At 38.8% G+C, this 21,267-nt stretch overlaps 1 protein-coding gene across 1 annotated transcript; it reads left to right on the top strand.

The window, feature by feature from the left end:
* The first annotated feature begins 1,455 nt into the window (after positions 1-1,455).
* Positions 1,456-10,447, top strand: LOC118648652 (segmentation protein cap'n'collar-like). Its single transcript, XM_036295000.1, has 2 exons — positions 1,456-1,644; positions 7,667-10,447. The coding sequence occupies exons 1-2, from the start codon at positions 1,480-1,482 to the stop codon at positions 7,871-7,873; spliced, it is 372 nt and encodes a 123-aa protein (XP_036150893.1). The 5' UTR covers positions 1,456-1,479; the 3' UTR covers positions 7,874-10,447.
* The last annotated feature ends 10,820 nt before the right edge of the window (positions 10,448-21,267 follow it).

Below are 21,267 nucleotides of genomic sequence, written 5' to 3'. Positions count from 1 at the left end.
CGAACGATGAGTAAGCAAGGAGCACGAAAGGCAATACTAGTACATTTTCGAGGTGCGATTATTGTTTATACTAAATTGCAACTCAAATTTTTGGCTACAAATTTTGGGCTCAATAATAGATATAAATGATGGTATCTTAAATGCTATATCAGGAATAAGAATGAAAACAAATAATTAAAGCATAATGAATTAACATTACATTAGAATGTTACTCCTAATTACACATTATAATATTTGTATTTGTGATACAAAAAATATTTTTTATCATACGACTTAAAAAGATTCACTTTTTTTTTCTTAAAAAAAAAAAAGAAATATATAGAAATAGTCTGACGCTTGCGTTATTGCTAAAAATATTGCAGCTAATATTTTTAAGGCCAACGATTTTTTCCCACGGTACTTATACAAACTGGATACATAGATCGGCCTGCCTCTGAACATGTTAATCATTTCAATGTAATGCCGCGAGTTCGCCGAGGGTTTTAGATTGGCGAGGAAAATCCGTAGATTGGTTAACGAGGCTCAAAGTACGAACTCGGCGAAATTGGCTCGATTAAAACCCATGGGGCAGCTGCCCCGAGGATTGTGCCCCGTCATGTGATTGGTCCCTTCTCCCGGGTCCTTTCTTCGATCTCCTCCATTTCGAGATGCATCGATACTCGACCATCATTAATCATGCACTTTTGTACACACTCGTCGATGGGACTCCCTGCGAGGGACATCCGAGACGCAACAAAAATGAATCTCGGAGATCGAGACTGGGCCTGAACGGCGATCGAGGCCAGATGTTATTAACTTATATAAAATAAACATAAACGAAAGCGCCGCGCGCGCAGGGCGCTCCGTTGTGGAAGCATCGGAACATTAATCGTTCGACTTTTAGAAGGATGGTAGCGATATTATGATTACTTGGCGCAAAATTTTTATTATATTTTAATCGTAAACGCATTGTAAAATTAAATAACGAATCAAACATGCACGTTAACGAATAAAATTAATTTCAAAATTGACTCCTGTGACTCTTCCGTAAAAGTATTTAATGTCTATTACACACACTTTACATTTTTCAAAGTATCATCTGCTCTTTTTAATCAAATAAATACACAGAAACAGTTGTAAATATAATTTTCTTTAATATCGTTTTCGAGATTAAAGGTAAGATTAATAGCAAAATATTAAATATCCAATCGAGACGAAACTTCTACCCGTATGTTCGCATCGTGTATTTGATTTGCATTTAAAGTGAAACCCGCATATATTCTCTTTTGTTTGTGTAAGTAGATAATGAAAAGAGGAAAGTATGTTGTAATAGATCTATTTTGTTTCAAAAAAACTACATATTTAATCAAAATACTGTGAAATATTAAATATATAATTGCATTATATATCGATTATTCAAGCTTTGCACCAGGAAGGGAAAACAATTAAATAAGTGTTAAACTTGCACAATAATAGGACGTGTATTCTCGATTTCAGGATATGGACCTCATAGAGGTTCTTTGGAAGCAAGATGTGGATCTGGGATTCACGCCGGTGGAACCGGCTACGACACCGACCAAAAAGCCGTCTACATCGGAAAAAGAATCAGCGGATGAAATCGAGAAGCTGAAAGCTTTGGAAGCTATTAACGCTACTTATCAGAAGGTATGGAAAAGCCATTTTACTTTCTTTCCGATTAGTATCTTACGTCATTTGCATTATTCATCTTTTTCGAAATCACACGATTGCGCGATTTTGTATTGTTTCGAGTTCCCGATCGCAGCGCTTAATGAGCGATTGTCTCTCGAGAATGCGCCGCTTTCTGCTTTCACGCATGTTAGAAGGAAGCGTTTGCTTCCTCGGACTCAATTTAAACGTTCGTTTCTCCATATGCCAACGGGGCCCATTGATGTCTTCCTGTGTCACCCGGACGATTATCGAAGATAGAAAGCTTCGGACGTGCACCTGTACGTTAAAGAATACCTCGCGACGTCGCGCGTTTTCCGTTCTGCCTCTCGGTAATCATCGACCAATTGGATTGTGCGAATAGGAAGCAGCATTCCCTGCGACGTTTCAGAAGAAAAAGACTTCCAGATTTGTCTTCCGGGCATTTATGCACATGTTGAAGAGCATTTCAAGATTATTATTCGTATTTTTTTAAATTTGTTTTATTTATTTTTTCTTAAACATATCAAGAAATTAGTTTATAGTGATTAGTTTAAGAAAAATATATTTTTTTCGGCATTTCAACAAGAATATTAGCTAATCGAGACGCTTAGAATATAAACATCAATGAGATACTCTCGATATTTTGTCTGAATAGATTCATATCGATTTATAAAATAGATCATGATGCTGCAAACAAACGTGACACCACTAGCTCGATCAACAGTGGAATTCGGCGCTCGGGGTGGTTATCTGAGAGATAACTTATCTTCTTGTCATCTCTTCATCGTGTACTGCCGCATAAAGCTTATTCGAGGCACCCGTCTTGAAATGTCAACATACCGCGAGTCTTTCGCAAATTTTATTTTTTTGTTTCGAAAAATTTTATTACGTTCTCTTATTTTGATTCTTTAGCACGTGCACTCTCATAATCGCTCGTGGATGATCGATCTCGATCGATCGGAGACACTAAGCCGTCCCAAATACGTAGCGATTACGTTCGGTAGACCTAAAGAGAGATTAGGAACCATCCCATCCTTGAATATGATCTCGGCCGATATTCCAAGCCTTGTTCGTATCGGCCATCTATCTTGTCTTTCTCAAGTTATATGCACATCTAGATAGCCTTTGCCTCTCACGGTGTATTGTGTCTTTGTCCCACGAAGCGGCATCTCTTCATGCGGCGACGAAGATGCAGTTTCTTCCGTAGTTTCTAAATATTTTTTATTTATTTATAGGAGAGATTGATTGACCAATATTTTGCTATTAGAGACAGAGATCGTGAATTATGTCACTGCTTCTAATACTATTGAAGAATAATTACTTTTTCTTTTACTTTCCTGGAGAATTGACCGAGCTTTTACTATTAAAATATTTTAAATAATATATAATTGAAGTTAACAGAACATTATGTTATTATCATCATCACACATATATTCATCATCAATTAAAGAAAATCCTTTCTAATTGTAATAAAAAAACTCAACTATCTTCTATAAATTTATTTTAATTTTTCAATCGTGAATGTAATCCGAAGCTATGAAAAATGCAGGCTCTTTAGGTGATTGGATCCCAGTTGATTCTCCTTGTACGAGTTAAGTTTTTTCGGTACTGACGATTTTTCTTTGCTTGTGGCGCGTTTCGGTGGATGGACACGAGGCGCGTTTAAGTATCCGGCAGATTCGAGCCTCAGCCATACGATGGTCACCGACAATGACGTTGCATCGACGTTCTGGGCGGGTAGCCCATCAGACTTCTCGACGTTCTTCGTCTCCCTCTCTGTCTCGTCCGCTCTCTTCGTCCGCTTCGTCCGCTTCTCCGTTTCTCTCTTCTTCTCACGACCTTCGGTAGTCGACGTACCTTCTTTCTTTATTTCTTTCTCGACGTCGCTATGCGCCGCTTCGTCTCCGTCGGCCTCTTCCTCCGCGAAGATCGCATTGTTCCAGCGGGTTCTATCTTTGTGAGGGCTCGCCGCCGCCTTCGAGAGCCCAATAACACGGGGAAGACCCTCGATCCCGATCGAAAGCCGACACATCGATCCGAGACGCGATCCGCGAACAGCTGAGAACAAAGAAGAGTCCAGTCTCTCGGCTTCTCCCTCTCTATCTTACATTGCGACAGATTATTGACAAGCATTGTTCCAACGTCTGGCCACAGAATTGTTTTAACTAAAGAGACAAGCAATGATTCGAAATTGGTATGGCGCTGTCAGAAATGATAAGGAGAAAATCTGTCTACGTGTATATTCTTTTAAGTCGCGCGTTATTCTTACTTTTTCGTATTTTAAATTGATACAATTCTGACGAGAATTTCAAATGTTGAACATTACTGATGCAATATTCACATTTTGAGTTTTTGTGCTTTCTTTGGAAGAACAATTGAAGTTAGATACTAAGGCATAACTTTATGAGGACTTACAACCATCAGTTTAAGGTGAACAGTGCAATGGAAACATTATAAATGTTCGTGCTACGTAGAATATTTGTCAATATGTCGTGCTATTCGAGAACGACGTGGATGTCACTAGGAAGAAGCTAGGCAAGTGAATTGCTGTAAAGCACGTTGCATGTTTCTGTTGTACAATTATCTCAAGCCGCCGTGACTGGCAGAAATTTTTAATCCAGAGCCAAGATTTAAATGATCAGTGCACGTCGCGGCGACAGGCTCCATTAGAGCGACTCCGTCTCGCTGCGAAACGGGAATGAATTATGGAGGCGTTTAGAGGAACGTCAATCTAGAAAGTAGGAAAGAGGAAGTTCGATCGAGCGATTCAGGATGGAAAGCATTCGTCGCGAAGACAACAAATTTTTCTATGCTTAACAGACGTGGCCACGCGATTCCCCTCGCATACACGTCCGTTTATTTTCTGTACATGTGTCTTGGCCACGCAAAAACATTATCAATTAAAAAAATCCAAGATGCGATTACATTTAGAAAAGCAACAGCAACAGAAAAAAAAAGGTATCGATGTTTCTGTACAAATACTCGGCTTGATATCTTGATCGTCATTCGCTTTGTATGTATGGAGATGCTCTCGATACGTCGCCGCGTATCACTAGATCGCATGTATCACTGCGCGTTTCATCAGTCTGCGATGATGCGTAATTACTGGGCGAAGACGCATGCAAACAAACACGCGATACAAAGCCCGATCAATTTCCGCTTACAGAATCGCTTATTCCGCCGAGTTGTTTCAACGCGGATGCGTATCGCGCAAGATGAATCGCTACAAGGCACCTTTATTCCCGATCGTAGGAGATCGCTTTCTCGAGCTGTCGTGACCGACGCGAATTTTTAATTCATCGACGTGATTCAAATGAAGCGAGTTCTCCTAGGCGACGGGCTCCATTAGGGCGACTCTCCGTCTCGGTGCCAGGAGCCCGAAGACGGCGGCTCGTCGGGAGAAACGCGGCGAGAAGAGGGTCGATCAGTGCGATGTAGAAGGAGGATCTCGACGAAAACAACAGATCCTCTCCTCCCCGTCCTCCATCCTCGTCGAACGTATTCATAAAACCATCAAAATGGCTAGCGTTCATTTGTTCCTGCGATGTATCCGTGAAGCTGGCGGCGGGGTTTGGTAAAATGATAGATGTACGCAGCATCCCCCTCGGTACGAGAGGCGCCATCGACGGACGTATCGGGGCGGAAGAGAGAGAGAGAGAGCGAGAGAAAGAGAGAGACGGGACCAAAAAGTATAAGAGAGAGAGAGAGAACGATGTCGATCTATGAGGCGTTTCTTGCGAGAGAGAGAGAGAAAGAGAGATGGCGGATAAAGAGAGAGAGGGGACTTCGCGAGCCAGAGAGATTGGAGCACCGCTGGGAGGGGTATTCCGAGGGATGTATTGATGGTCCTGGAAATTGAAAACGCGCCCGGCCAGCCGAAGTGGGTTTGGCTTCCTTCTCTTGTCCCAATTGTTTCCGTCGGCTGGAATTTCAAAGCAAAATGGCGCTCGCGTACGATGACATCAATAATATAGGTTGTCGCTTTTAACTTCTGCCATAGCTACCTTTTTGGCAACTTACTCATCTTATTTTTCACGTAGCGTTTTTTCCATTATCAATAGTATTTTTTTATTTTAACGATCAGCAATAAAAAAACACTGTATGTTTTCTTCTATAAAATTGTTCAGAATATTTTATATTAATTCTTATCAAAAGAAATATTTTTCAACATTAAAATTCTTATTCTTTAAGTATATACTTTCGTTGTCGAGGTAAATTCAGAACTACGTGTCACAAAACGTGAAACGTGTGTCTCGCGTTACATACGATTCGAGCGTGACTCGCGCCATACCTTCGGCGACCGCGATACCATATTGAATTCATATTTACTCGCGGCGATCAAGGCTGATTTGAATTATGCTTTCTATCCACGCTGGTCCTTGTAAGGCGGTTGATCGGGGCAGACAGTCGTAACAGTTCGTAAACGTTAATTGAGAGCTATGCCAGCCATGCAAGTCCGTATCGCTGACAGGACCTCCATTGTCACATCGAGGGGTTGCGTCGTCAAGCGGGACCGACGTTTCCTTCGAGAGTCGAAAGAGATGACGTTGTGGGCCCAAAATAAGGCGCACGGTTATACGCGCGTTCGTGACTCTTCAAAAAATATTTTAGGATCGTCTTTAAGAACTGCAGGACCTTGTAAAGCTTATCGAAAAAATTTCAAATTTTCTTAAATATTATGCAAAATATTTTTCCAAGCTTAGAGGAGACATACATTAATTCTTCATTGCTCTCGTCTGATGTAAACACTTACTTTACATTTGATTTCACGTAGATATGATATAAAAGTTGATTCTAAAATTTTCAGACTTTTGCTTACACAATCTTCTATTTGTATAGTTATTTTTAACAATTTTGTTTAGTATAATTTTATTAAATATATGTGTTAAATTTGTTGAATGAGAGCAATGGAAGGAAAAAAATCTCTACAACGTGATAAACTACAACATCTGCTATTCGATCGGGAAAAAAGATTACCTTTTATTCACGATATTTCTAACAGTATGTAATAAAGTATTCCTTTTTGGCTCGCGTGAGTTCAACTTTAGGACGCTAGGATAGATTGAATTTTGTATTCATAACTCCGTAGAGCTCAGTGTAACGCACCACTCGACAACGATATATCATATCGTCGAATGAAAAAGTGACCGGAGCGTAGGCAGAAGGGTATGGAAGATTTGAGAGAGGTTGGCAAGGGAGAGCGGCGAGGAGCGAGAAAGAGAGAGAGAGAGAGAGAGAGAGGCAAATTTTGGCGAGGGAAGAAAGAGAGATAGAAAGCCGGTGGTTGTGGACGGCCGCTATCAGGGACTCGCTATGATTAATGATCGAGTACAATACTGTTTTCATTAAACTCATTTCATTGCAGCTCGCATGTACGGCCGCGCCACGGGCGACCTATGGCCCGGGGCATACGCCCGCCCTTGGGCCCTTTTTCATATCGGCGGTATAGGGTCGCTTGATTATGACGTCTCTATAAAACTCGACCTTGGTCGATTCGAATAGCGCTCGACTGAATTCGGCCATTGTTGCACGAGCTTCATCTCAAATTCGTCAGCAGTACGGATTCGTAATCATCTTTGTTGAAATTACGTTTTGTGTGATCGTGCACCGGGTACCGATCACATCTCTCTCTCTCTCTCTCTCTTTCTCTCTCTCTTCGAGAGCCAGGCTTCACGAGAGTCGGGTCCTTCACCTCTGCTTGACACCTCTCAGATGCGAGAACGTCGTTAATTACGGTCAGCGCTCATTACATCACAGCGTTACTCTTTCAGTCTAATTTTCTAGCTAATTTACTGGCTCCTCGTTACAGTTTATTAATTGATCACAATTATAATTAATACGCTAGATAAACTTTACTTTTGACGACGAGTCATATTTATTATAACATTTTTCATCTCGCAAGGCGTCTTTACTTTTTATGTGACTTTGTGTTTTTTGGGGATAATTATTGCAATAATATTGTATGTCCGTCATGTACGTATATATATTTTTGTTCGATCGGACCAATCGTTATTTTTAGGACGATGCCAAAGAGTCCGAGCCACAGGAAGATGATCCATGGGCAGGACTTCCCTACACCGTAGATCTTGAAACTGGTAAGCTTATTTGGATTGTTTATTTTTTTAAATACTTTCGAAATTCCTTAATAAAACGGAAGTTTTATTTATTAAAGGTGATATTAATCAGGCTATTTTGTAATCGAGATTATACGAGAAAATACAATTAATTTTTTTTACTTTGCCTGCGTTCGCGTAAGGCATCGCAATTTTTATCTTATGCGTTTATCAGAGACGATCGAAATCCCGTTTTCGGATACCAAAGAGTCAGTCGGCGCACATGCTGTGCGTGTTTCGCGTTAGTCCGTGTGCCGGCAAGAACAGCTAAATACATCTGGCGCTCGCGGCTCTTTACGTCGGAAGCGTATCGAATTAACGCGGCAATTTGTAAGAGCCAATCCGAACATTCACTATAGTCCAAGCTTGCCGCACCTGGCCGCACCTTTGCGAGGCTAATTAGCATAAACACGCCGACCGAATGCACTTCGCTGGCCATTCCTTTGGAAATACACCATACACCGTGAAATACCCTATCGCCATGCATCATGAAAAACATATAATTGAAGACGTGCGGTCTTAAATGCATTAAGCGCCAAATTATAAGTAGTTTAATTACATTGTAAAAATGCGAACTTTAATAATAACGAATAATCAAAACGAAAGTAATTAAAAATGGACTATTATAGTTTTTCATAGAAAGCACTTTTTCAGCGACCGAAGATTTATATTTATGCAATTAAATAATCAATTCGCTTGAAAATAAAGACCAGACGCAATGTATGATTAATAGACTTATCGTGCAAATGGAACGTACGTCACATACATATACAGGTATAACAGTTGGTAGCGGACGCGTTAATAGACCCGACTGCATCTCGTTCTCTCTTTTTTAAAATCGTTTCTTTGGCATTCTTGCCGCGCGCTTTCTGTCGCATAATGAAAAGGGAGGTAAGTACATTAACGGCGAGAAATGTTATGCGACACGAACCGCATGTGGGAGAATGTCGAGGACACTCGCGCGAATGTCGGCGAGAGAGATGGAGGGAGACTGTAACGAGCGCGCATGCAACGCGCCGTGGCGTCTACCTGCATACCAAGGTGCACTTTGTTCAGGTATATAACCACGGGTTTCCAGGCAGGCAGGTTCCAGTTCCGGACGACTCGAGGCTGGGGAGTGGCTTCAGGAACGCCCTCGCTCTACCTTCCTCCCTACCTCTCCTTCCAACCCCACCAGCCTGTCCAGCCCTTCTGTCGGGTGCGGTTCCCCTCCGTTCTCTTTCTCTCTATTTCTCTCTCTCTCTCTCTCTCTCTCTCTCTCTCTCTCTCTCTCTCTCTCTTTCTCTCTCTCTCTCTCTCTGCATTTAATTACTTTGCGCCCGACAGAATATACGCCTAGCTACGAGACACTCTACGTCGAGCGTGCTATCAACGGTTGACGAAGGGTCCGCTTGTTAAATTCTCCTTAGAAATTCATATATTGAGATCCTACTCATACGTGTAACTGTGAGGATTATCTTGACAATTGACAATTTTGAAATGTTTGAGAACCAGAGAAAATGTGAACGGTTGTCTTTATGTAGAATTTGGAAAGAATATCAGATATTCTAATAGTGAAGCGAATTCTTATTGAATAACTAGATTGCTTACGTTATTGTATTTTTTCTTTCATTTTTATTTAAAAAAGTTAAAAAAAGAAATTGTTTACATGTCATAGAGTTATACTTTGTTTTTGTATTTTCTTTAGCCGTAAGTACGAGATAAGCCGCATTTCAAAACTAATATTAGAGTGCAAGAGAGCGCTATAATTCAAAGTATTCGTTCGTTTACGACGACGAAATGAATTAATCGGACAGAGCGGTAATAACTTTTTGAGCAGAGAATGGACCAAGAAGAGCAGCAGAGCTCATTACGCGGTTATCTCGTCGTCGATCAATCGAGATATTCGGCGCATGGCGTGTATGATTAATGAGTTACTAGACTAATACATAAGAAATTCTTCCATCATCCTTATTCCGTAGGGCTTGATGGAAGAAAATGGTGGTCCGACATAACATAGAGCAAAAGAGCTACGTGATGCGTGCGCTGAAGTAGAAATGGCGAATTGATGACTAGAAATTAATTGTAAAGAGCTAAAGTAGTCGAAGCAAATCGCAATACGGGTCATAAAGTTCATATATATATACATATATATATATTTATACGGAATTGAAAAAAATATTTTCAGCTAATCTTCGTTGCAGTTATGCAGTCGTTTATCATATATTAATTTATTTGTTTGAGAAAGATGGACACGGAAAAATATGGATAAATGGACAGATAAATATAGTTAACACATTATTGCTACTCTCTTGATTTGTACAACGTGTCTCGTATTTTTGATTATCTTGTAATTTAATTTTTTCATGATAAATCCGCAAAAAATAAGAAAATTTCGTTTCTTAGTCAATATAATAAGTAATTTTGTTTCAATCTAAATTTAAGTTACAATTTAATATTTGAAGGTAAGAATATTTATTATTAAATTTGCAAAAAGTTGTAAAAAGTATCTATTTATTTTATCGTTGTATTTTCTATGAAGAAAAATCAGATCTTTGAATTTATCATAAAATTTATGTTAAAAAAATTTGTGCCGCTTATAACATAAACTGCATTAGTATTTGCATGAAAAATCATAATATATTTACAAAGCGAATTTCGTGCCAATCGCGATATTCGCGCGCGGAGTTGGTGGTTCGAAATGAAAAGAAAAGAGGAATAGATGAAAGGCGGCAGCGTATACGTTACCGCCGCAGCGCAAGGTGCTTGTACCAATTTGACGAAGCATGATGGATTATACGTCATATGTAAAAAATTTACATCCACGGAATAAATTATCATCGCATTGTCTCGAGCACGGACGTATTAGAGAGACGCACGGCATGTTCAACGTATCGCAAATGCGTTTGAATCTTTTATTCAACCAATTGTTGCATAATTATCAAAAATACTCCCGCACCACACGCGATCCGGCCAAGGCGAAATCTATTCCTAAACCGAATACCGATGATAGAATAGATTTTAATAATAATGTTCTTGCTCGATGATCGACTGTAATAAGCGTAACCCGACCGGTCTACTCGTGATACTTTTAAATTTATTATTACGATACGTCTATGCGAACGGAAAGGTACCAGTAATCGCGTAGCCGACTATTAGCACCTTCGCGATACTGAATAACCTTTATCGAGATCGACGAGAGATCGGTTTTCGTTACGCTCGGTGAGATTCAAGTCGTATAATGGGCGTTCAACCCGGACAACTCCGCCTTCTTAGATATGCCAGCGACATTATTATATCTGCAACTGCAGCTATACGACTGGAAGAGAATAAACTATATGAGATTATCACGCAAAATATAAAATCCGTAATCAAAACAATTTGCAGTGCTGATGTTTTGCATTCACCAGACATTGAGTAATGTTGCGCAAAAATGTTTATCAAAACATTATGGCTTTTTTCTATCTTTAAAATTAGCAAAAAAATAGTATTAATTTACTTTTTAAATTTTTTAAAAATAAATTTGCAATGGCATTGTTTGACATATTTATATTGACGATGTAATGCATTATTAACTGCAAATGTATTGATATTGTTTGTAAAATTAGATTTTTTAACTCTTGGCTCTAGTGGTATGTACTAGTGTCTTTAAAGTTTTATCACGTAGAACTGCATTTCGCCTAAGAACGAGCTATTTAAATTTTGCATTTTTACATTTTTTTAGCATGTTGTAATATAAATATAATTACACATAAATGTAAAAATTATTATAAAAAATTATTTACATAATAAAAGAGAAAACTTTCTTTTCTCCAAAAATTTATTATGGAAAATTTTGACATTACGCAGTATTACTTTTGTATGGCAATTATTGGAATACTTACTGGAATATTTACTCAATATAATTAAAAATCTCTGGTAATATTTATATTATACATAATATAACGCATAATTTTAAGCTTTTCGCGTTTTAATTAGAAAATAACTACTGATTGAAAAATATTATTGATTGACACTTACAGATGCGAGAAAAAATAATTAATGCCAATAAACAAATGTATTTAAACATGATGTAGCAATGTAAAATTGCATTTTAAAATAGAACTGGATATGAAATCCGTGAAATTTTGCGCCGTACTCTAAAACGAAGAAGCATTTATCTTGTAGCATAAAAGACAACGCAATTTCCTGAATATTTCGATGAATTAAAGGAACCGTATATCGATACGATGAATTGTAGAGGGACAGCGAAATTGGGATTGGGTGGGGACCTCTCGATAGGAACGCATGCGTAAGCGCATAAAACTGAACATCTGCCACGTGCGCGGGCGGCGCACAGTGCGTGGATTCGTGCGTCGACTAAAATCACGAGGGGGAAGAAGGCTAGAAAGCATGGCCGCATCCGCCATGCGCGGCCGCCCAGACGCAATCGACTAATTTTCTGTCAATTTCCAATTTCGGTATCAAAATTCGCTAAGGAATAGAAGTCATTAGAAGAACATGTAAGATAAGAGAGATCTTATCAAACTTCATTACATTATATTCATGAAGTTCAGAGGTAAAATGGATCAATCATCCCTATAGAGGTAAAATATAGCTTTTTTTTGCTATTCTCATTAAAAGTAGTGAACTCATTAAAAGTAGTACGCGAGTACTTATCCGAGAACTTTTTATCTTATATGATGAAAGCATTATCTCTTATTGTCATATAATTTGTCGTTTATTATAGAAAAATAAATTACAAAATAAATTATATTCAACCTTCCAAAAAATTATTTAGTTAAATTTTTATTATCTTAGACTACGTAAGATTTTGAAAGTTACCGAGATAATTTATTTTGATCATTAATTCGTGATGCATACGTGAAACGTGAAGTATTTCAGATTGGTCGATTTATTTTTTTTTAATTCCATAATCGCAAATTGTTTTACAATTATAATTACGATTATAATTGTAAAACTACGCTGTTATGATCGGATTAATAATAATATATAATCTTATATCGACAAATATAGAACACGAAAAGAATGAAAATGGAAAAAATGCAGTTAACAGTAAGAAATACACGCAATCGATAGACCGCGTTGTGTTAATTTCCGCTTCAATTCGTCAAGGATTGCCCTCCGGGGAGAAAAAATAATATCCAACTATCTCCACGCATGGCAATAGCCGTGACCAATTCCTGCCGAAGTGGATTTGGAATTAGACGCGGGAACCCCACTTCGGACCGCACTCTAACTCCGTAGCGAGTCCTTCGCAATTCCCGAAAAGGCTCCTCGTCATCCCTCTTTTCGAATAACTATAAAAAAGCAGCTACCATCCTCTCTTTGCGTGTCCTACTTGATCTCCCTAGAAAAACTGGACGTTTCGAGGATTGTAAGAGGAAACGAATGCGCAAAGGATCAAAGGATTAAATTTTTGCAGCAACAAAATTTCTCGTGGAAAATTCTTGACGCTCTAAGTTCATGGGCATTCGTTGTCCAGCGGACGATTTTTTTGTGAGCGCGATTCGATTCCTCGCCACGTCCCGCGAGGGAATCAATATTTGGAGCTGTGCGTGTTCCGCCATGTTAGTCCAGCTATGCCAGCGGCAGCCCCCATGGGGGATGTGTCTGCGAGGGCAGCTGGCGAGGCGTGTATGGGGGTTACAGGGATACTCAGAGCCATGACTTGCTACATCCACCCCTGTAACACGAGCACGCACCATTACTCATATCGCGGCTCGTTGCACGCCACGGATTCGGGACGAATCCAGGAGGGCACTTCCAGGAAGCCTCGGGATGAAAATAGGCGGTAACAATAGACCGCGACGTCATGTCTAGCTTCGTGCCGGCACAATACGTAGCGCAAAAATATAATCGCTCCGGTACAATATGTAAACGTAAAAAAATAGAATCGCGTTGAAGTTAAAACATTTTGCGAAAGTGCGGCGCTCTCGTGCGATCTCACTTTTTAAACCATTGAAACGTAATTAAGCCTGATAGTATATATATTATATATAAAAGGTGCTATTGTAACGTGTTACTTCTTTATGAAATTTGTTTAAACGATAAAAAAAAATCCATACGTCAAATTATTTATGATCTGAAACATTTTCTCCTAGAGAGGATTTTCCATCTGTGCTCAAGCACTCAAGTATAATTCGCTACAACTACACATGAGAGAAAACGTTCGACTTTTGCGACGTGTACCATATTATGCTTTCGTGTATGTGTTAAATACATAAATTCGCGCGGGAAACTAATTAATGTGAATTCCACCTTCGGTGAAAACCGGCCGTTCGTCATGCATAGCGACGATTCTCGAAATTATCTCGTAAATAATCTCTCGCCGCAGCGTCGAACATACGGGCATTATCTGTAATGAAGGCTGACATTGATAAATATAATTGTAATAACGTATTATGTTTCGCAGTACTCACAAACCGAGTACGAATGCCAATCGCAACGTTCGGCGTAATTATATCTGCCCGGATTGGTCGAGCCGACTCCAATCCTTCGTCCGAGCACTTTAATTAATCCTTTCGTTAATCTCATATTAATAAAATGGAATAGAGAGAGCGAGAGAGAGAGAGAGGGAGGGAGAGAGAGAGAGAGAGAGCCGCTATAGAGCGTCCATTTTAAAGCCGCGTCGACGTGCTCAACAAAAGGGCCGGGATTCCTTCTGGACGAGCACGAGCGGCTGCTCCTCTGCTCCTTCGCCACGTCCTTCGTATATCTCAAACGTTTCAATCCTATCGGCGGATTAAAACATTAACATAAAACTCGTATTAGAGTCAAGCTGCACAGAGTCCCGGAGATGACGACAGTCGCCAGTAACGATGAAAAATTAAGTTCGTGGCATCTCCTCTTCTCTCTCTTCCTTTTAGCTTTTCGAAGTTCTCGCCGCCGTACAATAGAGCTTGTCTACAGTCTGTAGAAGTCGTTACCTGGTTGAGATCGTCTCTACGATTTTGTGAGGTTTTTTGCAAATCATGCTAGTTCTATAAGCGTCCAATATGCCTCTTCGGCTCGTCGAAACCTCACACCGAATTCGACTTTCGACTTTTGCTACCGGATAATAAATACAATATGGCCATTCCTTTTGAGAGGAAAACTTTTTCCCGTCTAAGATTCGTAACGATATTTTTTGATCGTTTATTGTCACTATTTGGAAAAGTAAATTATTAAGAATATCAGAATTTATTGATATAAAAAGATATATGCATGTATCTTTTTTTTTTTTTTAATAATCTTGCCAGTACAAGTTCAGCATTTTTATTGTTACTGGATAAGTCATATTAAAACATGAAGTATTCTTGACTAAGCTGGCTAAAACACGAGCTCGAGTACGTGGAAAGAATGCAAAGCCAAACATTAAATAAACAAAAGACCACATTGCTAGTACACCGAGGCGAAGTTCTTCTGGTAGAATCGTGTTGGTTTAGGATAGATATGTATCAGACCGTATGGGTTAAGGTCAGCCTGTCACCTCAAGTACCATTAGCCCTTTCTAGACACCCTCTCCGTTCTACCTCCAACCTGTCATTAATGCATCAAGGTATTTTTTGTCGATGGACTTTCCTGAGAATCTCTCGCAAGCAATAAAAGGAACGGCTATTTTGTATCAATCAGGCATGGACTGTGTATAATGGAAGCGCAGTAATAGTACACGTAGATACTTATTTAAAAGGCACGCTTGCTTGCAGCTTTAATCACAATATTCATTACAATTAGTCATTATTCTTGAAAAATTTGAAAAAGAAATCTGCGAATTGTCATTGATTTTTTGAAATAGATATAACAGAAAAATATAATGTGGCGAAAAGTATAATAAACATTCGAAATAAAGACAACTTTTAACAATACAAAGTTTTTGTTAAGTCGATTACAATAATTTCATATGATTATACATGGTGTATTAATCAGAAAAATGTTTCATGAGAAAATTTTTCATCTTTAATTTTAATAAATTTCTCCACTTATCTTCATAGGTGACGAAAGTTCTTTCACATACGAAAAGTATGATAATAGTTAGAGATTGACCGATTTAAAATCTGTTTTGTCATGTGGGTTACTATGTCCCGCGGAAGAATTTGTGCATCACCACAACTTGCAACAAGGAACTTTGGAAGTCAAACCGTTATAAACCAGCATTTGCGAGTTAGAAACCAGTACGGCAAGAAAAGAAATTTTATATACATTATATTATATATTTCATTATACAACTAAATTAAATATTCACATTTAAGTTTAAATGTATAAAAATCATCATTTGTATGTGAGTGATTTAGTGATTTTTTTCCCATTATTCTGCATAAAAAAAGATGAAGTTATTTATTTAAGTGTAATTCAACACGTTTTGCTGCTACATAAAACTAAATCATACACAAACATTTGTTACACACTTGCATTTTGCATTGTTGCTGTCAAAAATAAGCTTTCCCATAGCAATTCCAATTTTTGTCAAATTAATGAGTAAAATTAATTTATTAAATTTACATTTTTAATTGAGATCTTTCTCTTTTACTTATTAATATAACCCCTATTATCAAAAATTATCCGTAAAAATCAAAGTTTATTCAAAATGATATCAATTTGTATACTACAAATCTTCCAGCACAAAGCGTGTTATTCTAGACATAAAATAGGGTAATATCTGTCTCTCAGAGCACATTTCTCGCGGGCCAACGCTTAACGTTACTTTTGCGAAGTGCCCAATGAAACTCGCGCTTTATTGGACATGCGATGCGTTGTAATAAAATATTTCTTACGCGCCACCACAGTCTGCTCGGCGCGGTTTGGACGGGATAAAGGGCATACCGTGAAGGAAACGCCGTCGCTTCGTGTCTGGCCGGTTGGCGAACGCCTCCGATATGACGGGTTAAGCCGGAAGGAGATAGGTAACGGGAGACGAAGTTTTCGGAAGTCGAAATGAGAAAAATGCACCTTCTAAGCATGACTCGACTACCGCGTGGCTCTCGTGGTGGACGCGTGGCCATCGAAAAGTGCAAGCTAGACACGAAGAGAGAACGTCATACTATGAGGTGGCAACAATGCTCATTGACGGGCACCACCAGATCGAGAATGACTTGTACGTATGGAGGTGTTTGCAAGGTTTTTGACCTCGTTTTCAGAATTCTTCCTTGCGTACGAGAGTGCCGTCTTGATTACCTTGCTCTTTCTGTGTGGCGAAACCGGAGAATTCGGACTTTGCGACTAGCCCGCTTGACATTCCGCGACCTGTCTTATGCTCTTTCTAATTTAATTTTAGTTGCTTGTAATAAATAGAAATTAAGTGACAGTAATTATTGGAACTTGTCGTCCACCAGTAGGAAATTAAGAAATAAAGATAATTTGCTTATAGTCGACCAAACTGGCAAGTTTTATTACGGAACTAGTACGTTTTGGCCCTCGTTTTGACCCTTTCAAGTAGAATACAGTTGATGCTCGTAATTATACTGTGGATAAAAAATTTTTTATAAAAGAATTGTATAAAAATGGATGAGAACGAAGAACGCAGAAAGTAAGCAGATAAATTAATAAATAATAAATATTATCGTTGTCAGTGTGTAAAATTTCATAAAATTAAGTAGATGATATCAAAATACTGTATAGTCGAAATTTTAAGAATGTTGTTATTCGTGAACGGTTCGAGCACAACTAACGGCCAGAATGTGAGACAATCAAGGCGAAGTCAGAAATTAAGTGATTTTTATCATTTAATAAATTACAGCGATAAAGGATTCACCCTCCTCGATGTAGTTATGACCAGTTGCTGCTTTCCTGATTTAATTTAGATGAAAGAAATCCAACGCGATAATAACTTAAATGTGTCTTGCATGCATTTTTATTTCAGAAACACGGGTCTATTAATTTTAACCATATCCATTGCACCGACGTAGCTCTTCGTGTTTACTTCCACGATTACCGAACCGTATCATGACGTATTCACGGATCTGCAAACTGTTTGCTCGAAAAGAGAGGTGTGACATCGTTTTTGTGAGCGTATTCGATTACGCGGCATGTCCGTTGTCTGAACGATGACCAACGTTTTTCAACCGCCATTATTCCCTCAATTATGTTACCTTACCGTGAATTTCGATACTCGACTTCGTTTTACAATTGTCGGTACAATTCACGGCTGATTGTTAGTCAGAATGGCTATCGATGTCCGAAACTGATAAATCTGAACGCAGCCGTGAAAATACTTAAAATGTAAATTCAGCTGTAATACCTCCTTTATTTATTCTCTTTTATTAATCGCGAGATTTTATAGAAGTGCATTTGAAATTTAATCCGATACCAAAATAAGTGTGAGTATTACGCTTCTCAAAATATGCAGTATTATTGGTGACGTGTACTACTATTCCGCGGTCAACGATTCAGGTATTAATCACTATCTAGGAACGATGCTTAAAAGTGATTGCGCATAATTTTAATTTCCGACGGTAAGAACGATGAAGAATTTATCGCTTTGCATATCGTAGTATTAAGTGTTACGGGGTTAATCGTCGAGTCAGATGTATGCTAAAGGAACAGTAAACGGGTTCAGGCTACTTTCCGACGGCATGTTGCTATTGAGCGCGCTGTTGAATAATAAACTCGCATTACGCGTTTGACGAGGAAACGAAGTGAAAAAGTCAAAAGGAGCCGTGTCGGTGTCAGCCGACGTTCCGGAACGAGCCCGGAATATTGGCGGAATATTGGAAAGCACAACTTCATGCAGCTGCTATTATTTATCGGCTGCATAAAGTGTTCCAGGTTGCGTTCTTCAGGACAATTCCGCAGGATCGACTGCGTATTGTTACGTTACAGTTTTGTCGATGGTCCTATAGTTCGTTCGCCGCGGCATACTGGCAGATACAGTGATTTGCACTTATTGGTTAATAAATCAGCGCTATGGCGCTACGTTTGCCATTAGGTGTCGATATTCTTCGACATATTCATGATGAAGTGACGTTGCCATGGTAAATTGAAATAGCGCCACTCTCCTCAATAGTCCAGCTCGATCCACAAAATTGTTCATAGGAAACGACGTGAAACATTCAGATTTTGATTATGGAAAGTAATAAGTGATAAATTATACTTAAGATTGCGACATTTGCGGCATAATTATTATATGATGTCAATAAAACATGCACTCTGCAGTTTGAGATTATTTTAACTTATGACTTTATGGTTATATAATAACATAGTATTATTAAATCAATATAATATTATTAAATATGTTTCAATTACATTATATAATATCAGTATAATGTTACAGTATGTTAATATTATATTTTCTACTATTGTTTACAGAATTAACATATTAATGCATTATTTTTTATGGAATGAACATTTTTTTATAATTTAGAATAGAAACTATGCTTCATGTAATTTATACAATTGGTCGAGTTTAATCAATGACTTATCTATATCAAGATTATTTAATTGCGTCATCACTGACGATCGCCAAGGATTGTCATGGTTACAAAGTTTATGCATTCATCAAAGACCCACAGCCACTGTCAAGCAGCCTAGAGTGCACATAATAAGTATGCTGACCGTATCGGTGGCAATTATGAAATTATTCCAATATATGCAGGTGGATCTCGAACTGCGTTCGAATGAGAGTGACGACACAAGAATAATAGGTATCAATGGAGCGGGCATTTGACAGGATTTAGATAGCATCTTAACAGCAGTAGTTTACAAGCTTTATCATCCGGTGATTTAAACCTAGTGACTAGCTCAGTGGTTAAGCACACTATGAGGCATATTTATATACAAATGTATAAAAACAATACTAATCAGTAATTATATAGCAGCAATGAATCTCTTTAGTCCCATAAGTTGCATCTGTAATTTTCACAATACTTTTGTTATTTGCATCTACCTTTATTGCATTGAAATGCAATGATATATAACACGTTTTAAATGTTGTTTAAATGTTGCGTGTTTCTAAATTATTTTTTAATACAAGAGAATATTTAAGTAACTGATGTAAAATCAAACGAAACTTGTGATGAATATAGAATTAGTTTTACTATAATTTAACTTATGTATTATATATTTTCATAATTTATGTTTAATGCTAAAATTAAAGCTATAAGAGAGTAAATTTCTCTCTTTATTTAATCAAAAGACAAGTATAAGTAAATATCTTTTAAAGCATAATTTTTTTACTCATATTTTTTTCAATTCAGATATCACAATTCAAATCAACATTTTCCTTCTATTACCTGCTCGTATTTTCGCCTAATGTACGTAATTGTATTGTAATTCCCGTATAAATTTTTCCTTTTAAAAAATAAAAGATCGTACCTTGCAAGACTGATTGCTATTGCGACTGATGTTACGACAAACGCTATTAGAGCAATTGGCGCAGTCCTCGGAGCGAGAGGGAGGTAGCTAAATCGGGGGATGACTCGGGGCTATACCAGGGCAAGATGCACCCCTGACTAAGCCCGTGGCACGGCAACGAGGAGCGGATCAAGCCCGGTATACGTTCCCGGATCGCAGTGGGGAGCTGGAGAATGGCATTACGGGTAGAGAGACCTTCCCTCTCTTCCTACCTCGCCTCCGAGCCGCGTATTGTCTGGCAGCCATATTGGAGTAACAGCCAACCCCGTCGTGATTGGTCCGTTTTTTAACGGAGAGCCCGTGGCTTGGCACAATACTCGACCAGCCCGTGGTTAGGCAATGCCTGGCTACACGATAGTCTATCAGTCGACTCCATGCTGCGTTTGCTTCGAACTCGTCTGTCAGCGGTGCCCGGGTATTATGACTCTCCTCAAGATCGGATCGTATAACGCAGGGGCGATCCACGCCACGAAGCGATAAAGGAAATCCCCTATTCAGTCCGCAGTCGAATCTGGTTCAGGCCAGTCTAGCCCAGTCCGGTACAGTCTGATCCGTGCGCGTAGTTTTCGCAATTTTTCCCGGTCAAAAATCCCGTCGGAAACCTCTAGTTGCCATTGATGACAGTAATAATGACGATTTAAGGTCATTTGCGTGATACTACGAAAAGCACCAGTGTAACATTCAAAGGCGCTAAGGAATGTACGGGAGGATTAGTCTGCATCTTGGGATTTCTGGGATCTCTGCGGATTAGTTGTTTGCGTAGACATTTTGTTCCCCGCCGAGAAGTTGCCTACTATGAACATTCGTTGTTTTAGCTGCAGTTCGACGCTGCTCTTGAAGAACAAAGTTATTGTCTGAGCTGGAGATTTATAAAGAAAACGATGTGTTTAGTGCGAGAACTTGGGCGTATCTTGATAGTTGTTTGCGATTAATACGAAATAGTTTAGTGACTCAAGTACTACCATTGTGATTATTGTTGTGAACGGGGTTTTGGATTATTTTCCGGGTTCTTTGACGTCCTGGATTAGGATCTAGTGGACAAAGGTATGCGTAGAAAAGCGTCAAGCGACTATATTTCTAGCGTATTACGACTCGGGATATTGCGTAACGCAGGCACGTGTAGTTGCTTTAACGGCAATTTGTCTTAATCGTCGCGATTTGACAATAGACATGCGACGCTGCATCGACAATGTTTAAGCGA

The sequence above is a fragment of the Monomorium pharaonis genome, unplaced genomic scaffold (genome assembly GCF_013373865.1).
Source record: "Monomorium pharaonis isolate MP-MQ-018 unplaced genomic scaffold, ASM1337386v2 scaffold_567, whole genome shotgun sequence".
Classification (NCBI taxonomy): domain Eukaryota; kingdom Metazoa; phylum Arthropoda; class Insecta; order Hymenoptera; family Formicidae; genus Monomorium; species Monomorium pharaonis.
The sequence above is the reverse complement of the archived record's forward strand: the minus strand, read 5'-3'. Positions and strand labels throughout refer to the sequence as shown.

Bases quoted from the DNA above. Each gene is read 5' to 3' on its own strand.
- LOC118648652 (XM_036295000.1), top strand. From the start codon at position 1,480: ATGGACCTCATAGAGGTTCTTTGGAAGCAAGATGTGGATCTGGGATTC. The intron at 1,645-7,666 runs GTATGGAAAAGC...CGTTATTTTTAG, and splicing joins TTAACGCTACTTATCAGAAG to GACGATGCCAAAGAGTCCGA.